The sequence below is a fragment of the Staurois parvus genome, unplaced genomic scaffold, assembly GCF_062004578.1.
Source record: "Staurois parvus isolate SC_StPar_1 unplaced genomic scaffold, SC_StPar_1.0 ptg000048l, whole genome shotgun sequence".
NCBI lineage: Eukaryota > Metazoa > Chordata > Amphibia > Anura > Ranidae > Staurois > Staurois parvus.
This window is the reverse complement of record NW_028317844.1, coordinates 5,501,322-5,522,691: the sequence shown is the minus strand read 5'-3', so window position 1 is coordinate 5,522,691 and position 21,370 is coordinate 5,501,322. Positions and strand designations below refer to the sequence as shown.

Here is a 21,370-nt window from a genome sequence, read left to right as displayed (position 1 = left end):
TACACAGCGTCCCAATGTTTTTGGGATTGGGGTTGTACCTAGCGTAAAATATACTTTGAGAATTATGTTTTTGCCCTTTTATCTGAAGTGGAATGTTTTTTTTCTGGAGCTCTGCATAATACCCAACATCTCTGTAATTTCAAATATACAGTGTATACCAATTAATCAAAAGGACTCCTTAGATATGAACTGCACTCCCCCCCCCCCCCAATAGCTGTTATGCTGGCTTGTCCTCAATTCACACACTCTCCTTACCAGAGAATTCTACTGTGATCTGCTGCTCCAGTTCACAAGGCTAGGTGCTGGTCCACAATCTTCTTTGATGTCAACAGGAGCTTGGCTGCCTTCTCCTGATTAAGGCAGACGGCCGCTGAGGAATAAGCCAGCTCCACCCGCTAGCTGCTGTAGGTCTCTTCTCCATGAACCCTTCTGAAATATGTGAAGTGCATATCCCAGGAGACTTCAGAGAGGAAGAAAAGCCTTGTGGCAGGGCAGATTAACAAAATGGTAAAATAATCAAACATTTTGGATTGTGGAGTGGGGGGGAATGTAATGAGCTGGCAGTGGTGACTGGCGTTCTTCCAGTTTGGAAAACACCAGTTACTGCACTATGTGAACTGGCAATTATGAGAAGTAGGACTGCACCATCATGAAACTGCTGTAAAAAAAAAAAAAATGGCAGCCATGCTTCAGGTTGCAGATTAATATTTTAATTCTATGGCAACCAACAAAGTTGAATAGCTTTATTTAACATAACCAATGTTACTGACTCTATAAGAAGTGAAAAATGTTAAACTTCGTACTGGAACAATGTAATGCCATGAGAGAATGCCACTATAATGAAAGATATATTCACTGTTAGAAGTAAAAGTACCGTATACATTGTTCTAAGCTTTATTTTAAAACAAAATAAATGTAAAAACAACAGTAAACATATTTCAATTCATTTTAAAGGTTTTATTCTCATCTTCAAACACAAAAAATTGGTAATACAGTCTAGCCATGTTCGTAAATGAAAAAAAATTAAACAAAATAAATCAGAATAAAAAAAAAAAAAAACAACATAATCCAGGTCCTTATTTGTGGTTTGCACAGCAGGAATACACAGAATCAAATACCGGGCCTAGAAAGTGGGAAGCTGTGGTAACATGAAACTGCTCTGACAAGGAATTTTAAAATGCTGTGTGGGTATAGCTTTGGCACCCTAAGGGCCCTTTCACATTGCTTGGTTGAAAAAAACATGGTAAAAAACGCATATACCTTTTTTGATGCATTTTGTGCATCTCCTGGCTGCCTGACTCCCAGAATGCACCTGTGATACATGGGCATATGACTCAAAAGCGCACCAACAACACGACTGCAGTACATTTTTTATGCATTTTCCATTAAGTTCAAAGGGGAGATGCATTTTTGGTGCACACTTGAAAAGCGCATCAAAGATTCAGCATGCAGGACTTTTCAAAATGCACCACACCCGCAGCACACTGGTGTAAAGAGTTCCATAGAATTTAAAGGGAAATATTTTTATTGCATTTTTCTTGCGCTTTTAGCAAGTGTGAAAAGGTTCTCTAACTGCTGTGCTAATTTTATAACAATATAATGAAGGAAGAAGGCAGGGCATTATTCTGCAGCCAATCACATATCTGCCTTTTAAACTTCACCATAAATGGCAGCAGGGGTGGACTGACCATTTGGAAACTCAGGCAATGCCCGAGGGCCCGGGTCCGTAGGGGGCCCCATGAGATGCCCCTGGTACCTTCTTCATAGGCTTTTTTTAGTTTGGGCAAGGACACAGGGGGCCCCATGATCCTCTATTGCCTGGGGGCCCCATGAAATGTCAGTCCGCCCCTGAATGGCAGTTATAATTTAACCGATTGCTATGACCAGTGCCTATTTCTTTTGCCATTCATTTTCTGAATATTCCCATTCAGGCTGAAACATGATGCTAAAGCAACAGAATATGCCACTGCAAAGAAGAATGGAGAGGTTTGGTCTACATTAATAGCCAGCACAATGACATGCAGAAAACTGTAGTACCAAAATAGTTTTTATCTTTTGTAAATTTACAGCACACAAAACAATAAAAGGATTGCTGACTGGTTACTATAGGTAACCGCATTTAACACTGACATAATAAAAATAGGTCTACTTGTTCTTAAACCAATAGTTGCTTCCAGAATAATACAGTGTAGGAAATTATACAGTAAAAACAACCTAGAAAAATAGCTTGATTAAATTACGCTAGTTTAGCATAACTATTTCTTCAAGTACTGCAAAAGTAGAAATTAGTTTCTATAAAATCTTTAAAATCTAAGCTGGTTTTTGAATGATTTTAATTGGTTACAAAGCCAGGAAAGTAAATTAAAGCCGCTTCACGGGTAAAGCTCTTAACTGCCCTATCCTGTAGTAATGACTTTCAGCCCTACTTAGCATGAATATGCTCAAAAAGCCACTGATTACAGAATCAAAGCTGTCATTCTGCAACTTGGCAGATATAAACCAGCTTTTATTAGCATAAATGAAAGATTGCTTTGAACAGCTCTCAATCATATGATTCACCAAATCAAGGTAATGCTTCCAGAGGCTGTAGGGCAGGCGGCATTCAAGCTAATCCGGGGGAAATGGAATTGGAGCACAATGGCTGTCAACACAATAACTTGCAATGATCTCCCTGACACATTCAACAAAAATACCCACTCAATGTTAAAAGTCCTGTCAATAAAGTACAAGGCTATTACTATTACCACTTTATGGCAGTAGTATGATAGCAAATCCAGAAGTAGTTATGTACTGGAATCATTTCTGAAGTCACCAGTGTAAATGACTGTCAGTAATATGTTCCAAACACAGAATGCAGGCATGAAAGAAATAAATAAAAATAGGTATGCACCTAAGCCTTATGATAAATGTGCAAAGTAACAAATTGTAATGAAAATACTGGCATATTAAATATACCAATTAAATTCAAATGTAGCCAAATATCATATTTCTTAGCTTCTTATCAAGTTTACGATCAAGTCATGTGCATGCGGAACCAGACCTGAATAGAAGCTTGTTGTGAATAGAACAATGGTCAATTTTTAACACCAATTTGCATGTTGCAAGAACTTCACTAACCAGATAAAAAACAAAACCTCATATGATTTAGCCACTTTATGATCAGAGCATATTTTTTTATTCAGCACTGTGCTACTTTAACTGCCAATTGCTTGGTCATGCAACACTGTACCCACATGAAATTTATAGTTTATTTATGGTACCTATATAGCACTGTCAATTTACACAGCGCTTTACACATATATTGTACATTCACATCAGTCCCTAACCCTCAAGGGGCGCACAATCTAAGGTCTCTGACTTACATTCATACATACACATACTAGGGCCAATTTAGACAGGAGCCTATTAACCTACCAGCATGTCTTTGGAATATGGGAGGAAACCGGAGTACCAGAGGAAACCCATGCAGACACATGGAGAACATGAAAACTCTATGCAGGAGGTGCGGTGGCTGGGATTCAAACCAACAACCCCAGTACTGCCAGGCGGAAGTGCTAACCATTTAGCTACCTTTTTTCACACAAATAAAAGCTTTCTTTCTGTGGTACTTGATCAACACTGGGCTTTTTTAAAAAAAATATTTCCTAGTTTCTGTTATAATCCATATCCAATAAAATCAAATGTATTCTGCTACGTCTTTGGCAAAAAAAAAAAAAAATCCCAATAAGTGTATATTAATCAGTTTGTGTGAAAGTTTTAGCATCTACAAACTATGATATATACAGTGGATATAAAAAGTCTACACACCCCTGTTAAAATGTCAGGTTTCTGTGACGTAAAAAAATGAGACAAAGATAAATAATTTCAGAACTTTTTCCATCTTTACTGTGACCTATAAACTGTACAACTCACTTGAAAAACAAACTGAAATCTTTTACGGGGGGAAGTAAACATAAAAAAACTAAAATAATGTGGTTGCATAAGTGTGCACACTCTCTTATAACTGGGGATGTAGCGGTGTTCAGAATTAAAATCAAAATCATGTTAAATAGGAGTCAGTACACACCTGCCATCATTTAAGTGCCTTTAATTAACCCCAAATAAAGTTCAGCTGTTCTAGTAGGTCTTTGACATTTTCTTAGTCACATCTTACAGCAAAAGCCATGGTCCACAAAGAGCTTCCAAAGCATCAGAGGGATCTCATTCTTAAAAGGTATCAGTTCGGAGAAGGGTACAAAAGAATTTCCAAGGCATTAGATATACCAAGGAACACAGTAAAGACATTCATCATCAAGTGGAGAAAATATGGTGCAACAGTGACATTACCAAGAACTGGACATCCCTCCATAATTGATGAAAAGACGAGAAGAAAACTGGTCTGGGAGGCTGCCAAGAGGCCTACAGCAACACTGAAGGAGCTGCAGGAATAACTGACAAGTACTGGCTGAGTGGTACATGTGACAACAACCTCCTGTATTCTTCATATGTCTGGGCTATGGGGTAGAGTGGCAAGAAGGAAGCCTTTTCTTATGAAGAAAAACATCCAAGCCCAATATATTTTTCAAAAAACACATGTGAAGTCTCCCAAAAGCATGTGGGAAAATGTGTTATGGTCTGATGAAACTAAGATTGAACTTTTTGGCCATAATTCCAAAAGATATGTTTGGCGTAAAAACAACACTGCACATCACCAAAAGAACACCAATACTTACAGTGAAGCATGGTGGTGGCAGCATCATACTTTGGGGCTGTTTTTCTTCAGCTGGAACTGGGGCCTTAGTCAAGGCAGAGGGAATTATGAACAGTTCCAAATACCAGTCAATATTGGCACAAAACCTTCAGACTTCTGCTAGAAAGCTGAACATGAAGAGGAACTTCATCTTTCAGCATGACACCAGAAGATTAAAGTTTTGGAATGGCCCAGCCAGAGCCCAGACCTGAATCTGATCGAAAATCTGTGGGGTGATCTGAAGAGGGCTGTGCACAGGAGATGCCCTTGCAATCTGACAGATTCGGAGTGTTGTTTCAAGGAAGAGAGGGCAAATATTGCCAAGTCAAGATGTACCACGCTGATAGACTCATACCCAAAAGACTGAGTGCTGTAATAAAATCAAAAAGGTGCTTCAACAAAGTATTAGTTTAAGGGTGTGAACACTTATCCAACCATATTATTTTAGTTTTTTATGTTTACTTCCCTCCACCAAAAAGATTTCAGTTTGTTGTTCAACTGAATTGTACAGTTTATAGGTCACATTAAAGGTGGAAAGAAGTTCTGAAATGATTAATCTTTGTCTCATTTTTTTTTTTTTACATCAGAGAAACCTGACATTTTAATAGGGGGGTGTAGACTTTTTATATCCACTGTATACTGGAATTTATGCAGCTATAAACGATATATTAATAATGGCAATGATCAGCTACTTAATAGTGTGATTGTGATAGTGTGGCAGGCAATCTGGCACTAACAGACACTGATTGATACCGACGTCACTAGTATTACTAATACAGTGATCAGATATAATACTGTACACTGTACTAATGACACTGGCTGGGAAAGGGTTAACATCAAGGGGAAATGAAGGTGTTAACTGTGTACTGCTTTTACTCACAGATCTGGCTGTTTTTTCTCCCTGCTTTTCAGGAAGAAGAAACAGCTAGATCGCTGTTCTGTGTGTGCAGTGTTGCCTGTGTTTGTAAACACACAACTCTGTGCTGTGATTGGCCACAGCCGATCAGCAGGTTTCAGCTAAAATCACTGGCTTAAACCTGATGGTAAACTCGTGGTGTGTCCAATCATAGCACAGGTCAGCAAAGACGTGTGCACAAAGCCCAGAAGAAAGGCTGCGACTTACGGGTATCCCGCCTAGCCTGGCTTTGCCGCCTGCAATGCAGTAGATGTATTGTGGGTCAGCAGCAAGCGATTAATGTAAGATTCCAACACTTCAATAAAAAAGTAGGGAGGCCTCCATAAGGCCCTTACATTTGATTTAGATATATACTGTACATTAAAATAAGATGTATCTATGTTTAAGTCCTTACATGATCCTATATCTGCAACATCCTCACAATTTGGTTTAACCACTTTATGTCCGGACACTTTTACCCCCTTACTGTCCAGGCCAATTTTCAGCTTTCAGCACTATTACACTTTGAATGACAATTGTGCGGTCATGCAACACTGTACCCATATGAATTTTTTAGCATTTTTTTGAGACAGATAAAGCTTTATTTTAGTGGTATTTATTCACCACTGGGATTTTTATTTTTTTTGCTATAAAAATGAAAAAGTCCAAATATTTTGAAAAAAAGTGTTTTTCTTATAAAATTTTGCAAATAAATAATCTTTCTTCATTAATCTTGGCCAAAATGTATTCAGTTATCTTTTTAGTAAAAAAAAAAAAATAACCCAAATTAGTTTATAACCAAAAATTATAATTTTTCTAAATTTTTTTTTTACATTGTTATTTATTTTTTTTATATTATTTATGTTTTTTTTTAACATACTGTCACTCTAGCAGTACAGTGTCACCATGGTGACACTGTACTACTTGTGGGGGGTGATGTTTTTTTTTTTATACACCGATTGCTTTTACACCCATAAAGGCTGTAAAAGCAATCATTTCTCCTCTCTGGCTGCATTCTTGCAGCCATTGAGAAATACTGTGTGAGCTGTGATTGGTCACATCTTGTCACATGGTACAAGGCTGTTGTGATTAGCCTTGTACCATGTAATCTCTGTGATGATTCACAGATTTCACACGTAGTAAGCAATGATGTCAGAAGTGACATCTTGCTTACTACTATTCATGTGATCACCGATTGGCCAATCAGTGATCACATGATCAGGACCTCACACAGAGGTCCCGTACAGAGGTCCCAGGGAATGCGCACAGTCCAAAATGGCAGGCGCTGTTTATGAACGACAACCCGCCCCTGCACTGCCACCGTCCAGCTGTTTATATACAACGGCCGGATGGGAAGTGGTTAATGATGACCAGAAGGTAACAGCAAACATAAGAGCTATGAAAACGTAAAAAAAGAGTAACGACAATACAATGCACAGCTAATATGTACAGAGTTAAAAATCTGAAAGGCTCAGTTTGTGCTTTAAGATTGGTGCAAAGTTAAGTTATATAGCTTGGTCACTGCCCCACCTAAGCTATCCAACATGACAATGAAGTGGCATTACCTCAATGATGAGGTCTTTGCTCTTTCCTATTGCCAGCAAATTCTCAATGTTATACTGACAATGAACAGTGCAATAGTATCTATTTCACCTTGCTGCCTCTCTCTATTCCAGTCTGATTCCCGTTGTTCAGGGAATTAAAATATAAAGACAGACTTTATGTACTTGTACTAGCTGCATCTTCCAACCATCTATGGTTATAGTATACTTTCTAAAAAAAGAGAAGAGTACCACCAGCTGTAATATAAGTAAACAAAAAAGAAGATGCATCCACGAAGCACACTGTTATTACTTTGTGCATATCTTTTTTTTTTTTTTTTTTTTGCAATATAAAATGCTTTCGGTTTAAAGGAAAAAGAAAAAAAAATCCACAGTGAGCATGAATGTTTAAAGTACCAGTATACATAGTGAGATGCAGTCATACATACTCCTCTAGCAATAAAAGGTCCATTGTGTATATACAAGACTTTTGACACCAAGATGAAAATCTTCACAAGTCCTTGCATAGAATGTGTCCACTCCAAGTGGAATACTGTTTGCTCTAGTGCAAATCTTCTTTTCTGAGTCATGCTGTCCTTCAATTACTTTCCTCCTGTAAGTGTGCCAAGTTAGCATTCGATTTTAACCTCTTTGCTGAAACAAAGACAGCACAAATCATTACAGTCACTATTTGTCAAAGACATAAAACATTAACAGAAAAACTAAGAAATGTGTTAAAAAGAATAATCGTATTAAACATGCATTTCAATTAGTAAAAAAACATATGTAAGTGCAATGTGTAGAACACAGTGGCTGGACAACCAATGCATTCATGCTTGGTCACTGAATATAGGACATCTAGCTGGAAATCTACAATTCCATACACAATAGCAGTTACAAGTAACAATGATAAATTAAGAATAATTTTATACACTGTGCATGTATTCAGCAGAATACCACCTATTCAAAGATTACCATGCTAGGCTAGCCATAGAAATTTCACTATTGACAAATGAACAGTGCAAGAGTTCCCTGGAGTTGGTGACAAAGGCTGACAAGCAAAATATTAATAATAATAAGAACAAGTGCAAACTGGGGCAGCCGCTCACAAAACATAAAAGGTAACACTGGTCAATTGTAAAATAAAGAATCCTATATGGTTTGTATGATAAAGATATAAAAAATAATAATGGTTTCAATCGTTAACAAAATTGCCAGTGTATTGCAAATGTGAACTGAATAGTTTTGTAGTAAGGGGCATTATTAAAAGCAATGTACTCAAGCAAAAAAAATACCCAGTTACATATTTACGAAACTGGTATCTTTGCTTTTGATGTTGAGGTGCGATTTGCAAGACATCTGACACAAATATCTATGCAAATCACACCAAAAATAGTGCATGTACTACCTTAGAAATTGGTGTGGCTCACTGGTGAAATCGGTGCGATATGACCACTCTAATAGCGGACAATAGGGTGTGACTTGGCATACGATTTGCAAGTCGCATGACATGTATGTAAGATCAAACCGCGCAAATCCCCAATCAACTGAAGTCACAAAGCTGCAAGTATATTTATTACAGATACTTGTATAGCACTGTCAATTTACGCAGCACTTTACATATATATTGTATAATCACATCAGTCCCTGACCCTCAAGGGGCGTACAATCTAAAATCCCTAACTTATATTCATACATACACATACTAGGGCTAATTTAGACAGGAGCCAATTAACCTACTGGCATGCCTTTGGAGTGTGGGAGGAAACCAAAGTACCTGGAGGAAACCTACGCAGGCACAGGGAGAACATGCAAACTCCAGGCAGGTGGTGCCGTGGTTGGGGGTACTGCCAGGCGGAAGTGCTAACCATTTAGCCCCTGTGCTGCCCTATATATATATATATATATATATATAAATAAGAGGATATATCTCTTAAAAGGCTAATTCAAATGGATACTGCGCTAGGTGAACCCTTAAAACTTTATGAGCACTATGGAAACCTTCACACCTCTGAAAAATGATCAAAAATTTTAAATGAAACACTGTAATAATTAAACTAAATAAGTGAATACATAAGGGCCCTTCAGATGGGGTGAGGGTCTTCATAGGGCATATGTATGCACTTATTTAGTTTAACAATTACAGAAGTCACATGGCATGCAAATCGCATGCCAAGTCACACCCAATGTGACCAGGGTGTTAAGGTCAATAACAAAACAAATTATGTGGGTGAAAAATCAGCACAAAAGCATTGTGACTAAGGATTCATACTCTGAATTGTCTAAGGTTGTTAGCTGTATACCCCTAGGTTCAGTGTTGGGACTGTTACTTAAATTTTTTTAACCTATACACATGATATAAAGTTTAGGATTAAAAACACCCTTACTTTTTAACCTCTATATACACACACATATGACAGAGTTTAGGATTTAAAAGTACCATTATTTTTAACCTATTTATACTTGATATAGAGATCTAGATTAAAAGTACCATTTTTGTATTTGCAAGAGGAACAAAACTATGTAGGGATAACCTCTATTTTTTTTTTTTAACTGACCCGTTTGACAACTACACAGCAAATGAGGATTTGGTTTTAAGGTGTAGATAAAAATATAAAATGTATGCACTTGGAGGCAAAAAAACACATACAGTACATGGACTTATACAATCTAGAGGAAGAACTACTATGGAATCATTGATGGTGAAGGATCTAAGTGTTCTTGTAGAACAGCTTTTACAGAAAACCAAATACATTCTGTATTAAGTATCACAGACCCAAGGACAAGAAATGTAATTTTACCCCTATATAAAGTTTTACAGCAACCATAAGATCGTAGTCAGGGCTTGCTGACCCACCATCCCAGAGAATCAGAGTGCAATGCAGAGGGACTACTTGTAAAGTTGGAGCTGATGTAGGAAACAAGAGCCACATAAGCCGATACCTCCACTGTAGTGCTGGCTCCTGTCTCATAGGTAGTGATACCAACTGCACTCCACCTTTTATCCCAGTTAGCAGTCTCCAGAGTGGTGCCAGCAGCAGGAAATCAGAGATCTTCAGGTCAGTGTGAAGCAATACATTGACATAATAGTATAGGGCTGCTTTCACACTGATGTGCTGTGGTTTACCCACACAGTGGGAGCAGCGCAGTGTACCTTAAAAACGTGTAAGCTGCTATGTGAATAATAAATCTTAACAAGTGCTAATTTTGAATCGCCTGCACCTAACACATACTCATACTAGTGTGTCAAAACAAACCAAAAAGAAAAACCACAATGTGCCACGCTTCACTTCAAAAGTAATATGTGTATCCAATCACTAATATTTCTAATGCATATCCAAATATATAAATGAATAAAAATAAATACACAACTGTGCATCCAGTTATATATGAAAATAATTGAAAAAAATGAATGAACCAATGATGATTTTCAACAACAGTGTCCATATGATTGTTATAAGCAGTCAAAAGAAAAATCCATATATGAGTTTCTTCAAACGTGCAAACTTTGCTTTAGCGTATAATATCCCATGCTTCCTAAAAAGTATTTATTGCGAATAACTTGCATAAACGTGCTCCCCCACCGGTTGTGCTCTCACCTCAAATATATGACCAAAGAGCAGGATACCATCCCATCCATACTTTGGCCCATTTAAAGGGACACAAGCGTTACTTAACGGTTTGGTCATATATTTGAGGTGGTTCATTCACTTTTTCATTTATTTTGATCTATAACTGGATGCACAATTGTATATATTTTTATTCATTTATATATTTGGATATGCATTAAAAATATTAGTGATTGGATACACATATTACTTTTGAAGTGAAGCGTGGCACATTGTGGTTTTTTTAGTGCAGTGTACATTGCTGACTCTTTAGAGGCAGGGAAAAGGAGATGTCTGTGCTATTCCAGGGTATTCCAGCCATTTTAGGGATTTGGCTAAAGTTAGAGTTAGGGTATAAGGGTTGCATGTAAGGGTTTGTTTGTTTTTTTTAAATGCAATGCATGCACATTTACCTATGGTTTATCCTTTTAAAGACCCTGCAAAATAAAGGAAAAAAATACCTGTTGATGTGGCAGAAATGCACTAAGCTCACAATTTCTTGTGGGCTGACAAAACAGCAATTTTGTGAACTGAATAAGATCAGCCCTTACCAGCTGTTTTTGCCTAAGCTACTGAAACCCTTCCACTGTCCTAATTTCCATAACATCAGGTCTAATTGTTGAGTTAAAGTTAAAGATAAGCAATAGCAGGGCTAAGTCGGTTCTTGAAATAACATAGGAAGTGTGCACAAGACAAATCCGATATCCTGACATGATCGAAAACTATTTTTTCTTGAGATTATTGAATAGCCATAGCACGGCCCTGTCAAGGATATATTTAACAGCCAAAAACAAATCAAAAGAGATGAATTCTTAGGGTTAACATAAACTACTTGTCTAGCAGTATAGAAGACCTGATTTTTCTCAGCTGCAGTTAAAAGTGAAATTCCAGGCTAAACCCTAACTAATCCTAATAATGTTCCCTCCCCCTCCTAATACCCTCCCTAACACCTATGTTGACTAATCTGTATAAGAAGGAAGTATATATTTACCTATTTTCATGCCGCTCCAGTCCAGCCATGCGATCACTCATGTTAGTCAGTGGCTGGCTACAGGGAAAGAGCAGTCGAAAATGGCTGAAATGCCTGGGAGCGGTGATGTCACCCAAAGCTTTTTTGGCTGTACTTCTCCCGTGGATCACAGGAGTGCAGTTTGTTCTGCACTCCTGTGACCCGACATCCACTGGCAGAGGACCGACGTCCGCTGGCATCACTCAGCCGATCCAGGCTGGGGAAAGGTCCAGACTTCAATGTCGGCATCCGCCCCACAGTCTGGAGCAGCACCTGGCTCAGCCTCTCAACAAAGCTTTGAGATCCAGAGCCAGCTGCTCCATCCTCCTTCACAGCCCAGTGCTCCAGTCAGCACTGGGAGGGGGCTAAGCAGAGAACGGTGACTGACAGTCCCACTCTGCTCATAGCAGCTGTGATAACTCAGCGATCATGTGATCGCAAAGTTTTTACCCTTAGAGCTGGCGGGGGACAGATGCAACACTGGACTGATGCTGCATCCACCTAGATTATTATACAGTATTTATAAAGCGCCAATAGTTCGCTCAGCGCTGTACATTACAAAGGGGGACAGAACATGTGACAGAACAATACCTATACAATGCAAAACATGAGGGGATTGAGGGCCCTGCTCTTTCGAGCTTACAATCTAGGAGATAAATATAAATAGGGGAAAAGAAAAAAGAAAAGCCCTACTTCTCTTTTAAACATGTATGAATAAAAACAGGACTGCATGAATCTGTGGCTCCTATATCTACCTTGAGTTTATCTTAAAAGGGTAAAGGACAGGGTAAGCGCAAATGTTAATTTAGGGATTAGGTTGAAAATAAGGGTTAAGGTTCAAGTTTGGTAAGGATTAAATATTCTAGGTATTCTAAAGGGTCAGGTTAAAGAAAAAAAAAAAAAGGACTTAATTATGGAAGCTGCCACTGCTGGGTTTTTTTTTGTGCTTGCATGCTCCGGGGCTGTCATCTACCTTTTGCATTTTTTAGTACAGAGTCTCTGACCTAAATCAAGTATATGCATATCAGGTTTCCGGGCATATCACAGGCACATCCTGTGTCCAAGTAGTATAGAATAGATCAGGATGACAGCCCCTAAACTTGCTCCTTCAATTTATCATTAGAACAAACTAAACACAATGAGACACATTAAATTCACAAAGAAAAATATCATCGATGGACTGTATTAATATTTTTTAAATCAATTACAAATGCAGAACAATACCATGTGTGTTTAGTAATCAATACTTGCTTGCTTGCGACTGCTCGCACTAAAAGGACTGCAAATGGCCATCTTATGACTTTTGGAGTACATTACCACATGCACCTTAAAGTATGCTGCAGTAAGCCAGCCCATTCATTTTGAATGCACTGCCAATACTGCACAATGCATGTGTAAACAGACCTGTGGCATTTTTATTTTTTTAACCACAGCACACAACACAGACTCTTTTCATCTATGTTTTGTGGAGCTCTAAAACCTATTTACAAGTTAGGTGCCTTTGGTTGCCATTATAAATAAAAGACACCAAAATTAACTTCACACTACACTTCGTGCTTCACTGTGTGTTGCAGTAACAAATGTTTAGCAATGCATTATTCACAGATTTAAATAGAGCCTTAGGCCTCAATCACACTGGCATTGTGTTTATATGCGGTTAGAGGGCATTTCCAAATGCATATAAAAGCTTGTAATGATTTTTTCCAAGGTGCCATTCGCCTTCTTTTAGAGAAAAATAGAATTCTGTTCATCCAGAATCCGATTAGACATTCTAAATGTGGCTAAATGTGTTTAAACGCACCTAAAAGCAGGAATATCTAAACAGAAGAAACAGTGACCTGGGAGGCATAAAATTTGTTTAAACTTCTCTGATCACCTCTCCTGCTATTAGAAAAGCTAAACACAAGAGTGACAGTGTGAATGTAGCCATAGCCCCCCTGCACACATAGACGTTCAGCTGCAGTGTGTCTGGCAGGGACAGGTGCAGCATCCAGCCAGTCAAAGTCTATGGCAGGCTGCAATGGACAGGGCTGAACACTGTACAGAGTGGTCCTGGCACTTAGGGCCCTGTTCTGCTGGGGGGGTGGACTGTAGCTGAAAGGCCCAGTGTGTAAGGGACCCACAAGTTTGTAACTCACATCTTAATCTCATGTTTTACCCCCTTACCATAATAATTACTTTCATCTTATGTTGTTTCATAACAGAAAATGACAAATTGTAGGAGGAAAATGTATTCTAAATGCTAGTCTGAGATGTTTAGTGCAGTAGGGTTAGAAACTCCTTAACTGGCGGTCAATGATCCCAGTAACAATGCTGACTTTCCACATTCCTTTGAGTATTGAGCCCGCTAAGGTGAACATGATATTATGGCTGCTCAACATAGAACACAACTGCATCTGGCCATTCAGAATAGAGTGTCACGGAAATAGGGGATATGTGTGATTGCCACATTTCTCAAAATGTTTGCCCCTGAACCTGTTCGCTTGCACATATGACCAACAGGGTTGATAGAGGAGATGTCACTGAGATTAAGGTGATCCTTTCCTTAAAGAAACATGGGTGAAGTCATTGCTGACCTCTTTCTGAAAATGTTAGTTGCCTGGCTGTTATTTGCACCCACTGGCTTTATTACATAAAGAATATGTAAACACTTCATATTCCTGATATGTGCCTGCTATACTATGTACCTGCGTTCCATGTGTCCTGTTCTTTGTATTACTTGCTTTGTGTGAAATCCCTAGTGTTCCCGCCAGTGCTTCTGCTTTCCTATTCAGAGCAAAGCATGGTCAGTTCTCTAGCTGTGCTGGGAAACCAGACTCTTCCCCTCCAATGATCAGACTTCTGCTGACAGCCCCCCTCCTGCACAGACTTTCACTGGGAAGACCAGTGTACTGCTGTTTCTCCTCCCCCAGCTCTTATGCATCTGAGAACAGAGGGTATGTGATCACTTATAAACAAAGGAGGGAAAATTATCTATAATAGTTTTTTTTTTTTATATCTACACACAAATGTTTTACCTTTCATTTCTATTTTAAAAAGTGAATGGGTTGTTTTACAAGGTGAGGGTTTACAGTCACTTTAAAGCCAAAAACGTAGGACAATCCTCGGATTCCTCTTGTACCAAATTGTATTGTAACTGTAATGTCTGCCTTCATTTTGTAAAGCACTGCACAAACTGTTGGTGCTATATAAATCCTGTATAATAATAATAATAATAATAATATTGTGCATAAAGAAAATGAAGACAGGTCCACAGTCGAGTGAGTGCATAGTGGAAACAGGTCAGAGACAGTTTATATATTTAAAAAATACCAGTTATATATGCAATAGGTACATCTGTTGTGAACCTACTCTGTGAAATAAAAAGGGATTATTATGCCCTAAATCTATGTTGTCCTAGTCTCACTTGACACAAGTGGCATTCCTGTTTCACAATCCTTAGTTTCAACCAAATGTTTACTTATGCTTTGCACAAGTATTGTTTGGCAAAGAAGTTTCAGTCCAAAAAGATTATATGGAATATTTTCGAACAATGGAAAGAAAGGACATTATCTCCAAAATGTACTACAAGAAACGTAGAACTATCCTGTACAAATCATAGATAGCAGGCACAAAAAAAAAAAAAAAAAAAGGTTTCAAATTATATAGCTTTGTTTCTGTTTGCCACACATTATATATGGTTATATGCGATACTTACCTACTATCAGTTTACGCTTCCGTTGCTCAGAATGAAGGATGGCAACTAAGTAGAAAACGGTAGGCAGGAATAGGATGAATGCTGTAACTACAATCACTGGAACAGTGTCTGTGCAGGGCAATGTGCAGTTGAAAACTCCACTCCAAAGACTACGAGTGCTGTTCATCTGAAATAACAACATAGATAATAGGTAATACATAGATCTGTTTTCACATGTTTAAAGTGTTGGTAAATAAGTAAAGTAGAACTATTGACAAAACATTTTTTCATTTTGGATAAAGTAAGGGAGGGTTATAACCCCTTTGAGATTTTTTTTTCACCATTTATGTCCTATTGTGGAAAGTCAAACAGGAAGTGAGAGGAAACCCCCGGAAAATTAAGGGGGTCCCCAAGGAATTCCAGGTCACTAGACCTAGTGTCCCCATTGGAATATTTCCCCTACTTCTGGGGTCAACCCAAAATGTGGGATTCTCTTTTACTTTAAATGGTAATGGTAAACAGGACAAATAGAGAGGATGAATCTCCTTAACAGCAGCACAGACAGCAATAAAAATGGACAAGCCTTCTAATCCCTCTCCACTCTATCCAAAACTAAAAAAAGTTTTGCCTTTAGATATACTTGAACTTTAGGTATTTAAAAACACAGGTGTCATCAACAATTACGCTGCATTTATATTTTTGCGTTTTCAAACACATGGCAACTGGCACAAAATCTGCAAACTTTTCCGTGTGTTTCTAACGCACTGCAAACGCACATCGCACTTGCATTGCCATGCAATCACAGCTGCACTTTACTGAACACACAATAACCTGCACAAAATCAACACTCTTTGCCATGGGTTTCGGAAACGTGCTGCAAAAGTGCATCATGCTTGCTTGGCATACTAATCGCAAGTGGGATGTCATTAATAATTAGACTGCATTCACACAAAATGTACATCATGCTTGCATCGTCATAATGGCAAAGCACGTGTATTCTGTACAGGTTGCCGCACATTTGAAAACGCGCAGATGGGAATTTAGGCTAAACTGCAATGACACCCCAGTTGTGCTTAGCAGACACGTCTTGTCGCGCAAGAAAACATGCAATGCTCTACAGCTGAAAAGGTTCTTAAGCTACGTTGGGGCATTTGCCGTGCATAGGGCAGCCCATTCAAGTGCTCTATGCATGCAAAAAACAACATACTGAATGTGCGTTTCCTCTAAATTCAGGTTTGAATGGAATTTTCTTGGGAAGAGAGCTTTTAGGCAGCAAGGATGACCAAGGAGGAGAGGCGAGAGTTAAAAAAACAAACAAAAAACTCCACTGAACTTAACCCTTTTGCGCTGGCGCCTCCAGGCCCTTTAAGAGGTTTCAGAAGCCGGGAGGCGAGGTTTTAGGGTCATGTGACCATCGTGATTTGCTGTCACGGCAGTCACATGATCGGAAAAGGTCCCGATCGCAACGGGAGATCGTTGATGTGACGTCTGTGAGATAGCATAGAAGTCTAAGGGGTAAAATTCATGCAGGAGTCACAGCAAACAGAACAGAATGTGATTTCACCAGTCATGTGACTATGTTGCAAGTCGCCTCCCAAGTCGCACCCAGTGTGAACCAGGGCTTAATGTGTTGATAAAGTCAGACCGCTTTTTTGACTGCAGCAGCTGTTAGAGCTGCTCTATGTACACAGCAACTCCCAGCTTTGATTAAAGTATAAGCAAAGACTACAAGTAAGTTTTCTTAATACCACTGATTCTTAGCGATCTCTCCTCTCCCCTGCAGCAGCTGCTCCATGGTAAAGGCAAAATGGGATCTTCTGCATCACGTGACTGCGCCAGAGCGGACAGAAATAGTGTATTTACACAAATCTTTTCACCAGTCTACCTGTCCTGTGTATTATTAGGTCTTTTTTTGCGGGTCTGTGTAGCACATCAGCAGCATCACACAGGAAGTCCATAGCCCAGTGTAAACTAAGACTTCAGAGACTTGTACTCCAGATCTGCATTATAGTAAACCCATTGCTTTGCCCTACATGGACAAATCACAGTAATCTGAATATTTTATGCACTTTATTAATTACTATGAAACAATTATTTACACATGTGTATATATGTAAATCTGACAAGTCAGTTGTCAGACAGAATGGAATGGGTGGCTGTACAGCTGCCGGATTGCTTCCACATACACCAGCAACAGCTCGTCCTCCCTGTGCACAGTTCTGCCCTGCTTCCTGGGCTCCATGCTCCCATTGGCAGACAAGGGATCGGCATGTCAGATGCCAATGGTTAGAGGGGATGGACATCAGCAGACGCTCTCCAACTATCAGTGAAACCAATCTCCTCTTCCCACTAAGAACCTTGAAACGAGTTGTAAAACATCTCTTCTGGGTCAGGCTGTCTTTTACCTAGCTAGACTGGCTGGGGAAGAAACTAATGAAGCACAATCTGCGCTACATTAGTTTTAACAGGGCAGTTGAGACATCAGGGTCTAAAAGACTCCTGATGTCTCAGAAAGAAGAACCTGTCACCCAAAAACTTTCTCCCCTATGTGATTATAAAGTTTAGTGAAAAAAAGTGTAAAGCGTAAAAAAAAAAAAAAAAAAAAAAAAAAAAAAAAAAAAAAAAAGAGTCCCCCCACATATACACACTTACAGATGTTAACACATCAGTGCACCTACGCATGAAACTGTCGCTACATGTTACATATTGTTCTGCACACTGGAGTGACAGCAATAATTCCAGGCCCACTATTCAGAGTTAATTCTAAACTGGTGACTTGTAAGGGCTTTTAAAGCGTCACTATATGCAAATATGGAAAATAGAGTACCAAAGTGTGTCACCATTTCACAGGCACACACAGCTTTAAGGCTGAGCATGCTGGGTATCCATTTACTGCAACCTCATCTTCTATATATTTAATTTGTGTGCCCTAAAATTAACTTTATTGTATTTCTTTACTGAAATTTTTTGCTTGGAAAACCATTGTGCTAATATCATGTAATGTAAAGAATTTAAACTACCACTATTTTATTCTCCAGAGTGCCTACTTTCAGAAACAATATCATGTACAGCAAGTCCCCGACTTACGAACATTCGAGTTGCGAACTTACACAGATAAGATCGGACCTCGCACTACGAACATTCATAGATGCAAACAAATCATGGAAGTAGCTCACATGTCTGCCGGACATTGTCACAGCTGCACATTGTCACAGTTTTGCTGCGGTGTGTTTACTGTACAGTGTGATAGTGTACAGTGCGATAGTCTACTGTACAGAGCCCAGGATGTCCGTAAGCAAGAGGAAAAGCAGTGGTGATGTGGAGGGGACTGCTAGGAAGCGCAAAGCAATAACCTTGGAAACAAAAGTGAAAATAATGGAGAACTTGGACCATAGCAAAAATATGGTAGACATCGCTTGTTCTTATAACATGAAACGTTCAACCACTGGCACAATTCTAAAGAACAAGGCCAAGATCATAGAACATGTAAAGTCTGCTGTGCCTATGAAGTCAACAATAATATCCAAAGAGCGTGGTAAAGTGATAGAGGAGATGGAGAAACTTCTCAGTGTGTGGATGCAAGATCAGCATTAGCATTGAGTCTCACTCAGCTTAATGCTTATTCAAGAGCCAACCTTCACAATGTAAAAGTAAGTGGTGAGGCTGTGAGTGCAGATATCATAGCTGCCCAAGAATTTCCAGCAACACTTAGAGAAATTATTGATGAAGGTTCTTATTTATCCCAACAGGTTTTTAACATCGATGAGAAAGGACTGTACTGGAAGAGGATGCCAGAACGAAGTTACATTAGTAAAGAGGAAAAGGTGATGCCAGTCTTCAAAGCAGCAAAGGACAGACTTACTCTGTTGTTTGATGGCAATGCTTCCGGTGATATGAAACTAAAGCCTCTCTTAGTTTACCATTCAGAGAACCCAAGAGCCCTCAAAAACATAGCCAAGGGCTCTCTACCTGTTGTGTGGAAGAGTAACTCCAAAGCCTGGGTTACACAGGCCATTTCCAGGACTGGTTTTTCCACCACTTTATCCCAGAGATAGAGAAATATTGAAAGATATCCCATTCAACATTCTTTTGCTGCTTGACAATGCACCAGGTCACCCCCAATTCATGGATGCTTTCATCCCAACGTCAAAGTAGTGCATCTGCCACCGAATACTATGGCGCTCATCCAACCTATGGACCAAGGAGTTATTGCAACTTTCAAGAAATATTATTTACGTCACACTTTTCATCAGGCAGTGAAGGCTATTGATGAAACAGGAACAACCTTGCGACAATTTTGGAAGGACTATAACATCTACAAGGCCATAAAAAACATCAACTTTCCTTGTCGTGAGGTTTCGGCTGTCATCATGAATGGAGTTTGGAAGAACCTTTGCCCTCAGTTTGTCCATGAAGTTCATGGACTTGAGAAGATGGGTAAGGAGTCCAAAGAGGTATTCAACAACTTAGTGACCCTTAGCACGAAGCTGGAGCTAGATCTGCAAGAGGACGACTTCATTGAACTCCTTGCTGTGCAACATGAGGAGCTTAGTAATGAGGAACTGATGGAATTAGAGGCCCAGCGAAAAGACGAAGAGAGCCAAGAAGAAGATGTAACTGAAGAACCAAAAAGAGATTCACAACACAGGAAATGGCAAGGGGATTTTCTTTACTTGAAAAGGCACTGTTAGTTTTTGAGGCACAGAACCCCAACGTAGAACTATACATAAAGGTTACAGTAGCTGTTCAGAATGCCATCCAGTGCTACAGACTCATCTATGATGAGAAAAAAAAAAGAGCTATTACTGAGACATCACTGGATATTTTTTTCCAGAAGGTAGACAGAATTGAATCCATCAAAAAAACTGTGTCATCAACATCAGGTGCGAGTGAAATTCCATCTTGCCCTCCATCTCCTATTGTTGATGATCCTTCAGCTCTTTCATCAGGTATGGGCCAAATTTCTTCTTGCCGTCCATCTCCTATTGCTGATGATCCTTCAGCTCCAACAACATCAACATCAGGTGTGGGACAAAATCCATCTTGCCCTCCATCTCCTATTGCTGATGATCCTTCAGCTCCACCATGTCCCACCTATCCTCCCTCCTGCAGTTAGTAACTCTCTTCCACTATTTGCCAGTTGTGGTACTGTACTTTACCACCATCTTAAAGGTAACTGATAAAGTAAAAATACTTTTACAGTTACTATACCTTAAAATGGTAGTACAGTACAGCTGTAAAAGTAAAAAAAAGCTTATTTACAGTTGTACTGTAGCACCATTTTAAAGGTAATTGTAAAAGTAAAAAATAGTTTATTTACAGTTGTGCTATACTATACCACCATTTGAAGGAAACTGTAAAAGTAAAAATAGTTTATTTACAGTATTTATGTGCTTTTTTTTGTTATGCTTTACATTGTATATTTGTGTCAAAGGTGTATAAGACTCACTTTGTCGGACTTACGAACGAATCCGATTTATGAACGTTCTCCTAGAACAGAACTCGTTCGTAAATCGGGGTTATCTTCAGGCCTACAATGATTTTTAAACATGTACAAAAAAAACACCATACTGATAATCTAACAACTACATGCTGTATGTAGTAGGTTGGTATATATTTTTATACTGTAACAATGAATTACAAACTGCTATTACTTACAGCATCTTCTAAATCGATACACAGCTGGTTGCCATGTTCTAATACAGTGTACAGATTATTAAGACGCCCGTAGCTACCATTACAAAGACGGCAAACATTTGAAAAATTGCCATGATCTGGTCCCTGTAATAAAACAAACAATAATTTCAATTATTCTAATAGATTAGTATCCACCATTATCAATCTTATAAATACACTGTAAATCCAGACATATAACAAAACATGGAATGATCAGAGAACTGTGATTCCAAGCT

The 21,370-nt window shown here is 38.9% G+C and overlaps 1 protein-coding gene across 1 annotated transcript in view; it reads right to left on the bottom strand.

Annotated features, from left to right (window-relative positions):
• Positions 1 to 936: 936 nt before the first annotated feature.
• Positions 937 to 21,370, bottom strand: part of OSTM1 (osteoclastogenesis associated transmembrane protein 1) — a 30,170-nt gene continuing 9,736 nt past the window's right edge. Inside the window, exons 4-6 of the mRNA XM_089664857.1 lie at positions 21,117 to 21,239; positions 15,480 to 15,645; positions 937 to 7,819 (exon numbers count right to left, since the gene is read on the bottom strand). Of these exons, the coding sequence (XP_089520983.1) occupies positions 7,764 to 7,819; positions 15,480 to 15,645; positions 21,117 to 21,239 (345 nt within the window). The 3' untranslated portion in view covers positions 937 to 7,763. The remainder of the gene's footprint in view (positions 7,820 to 15,479; positions 15,646 to 21,116; positions 21,240 to 21,370) is intronic.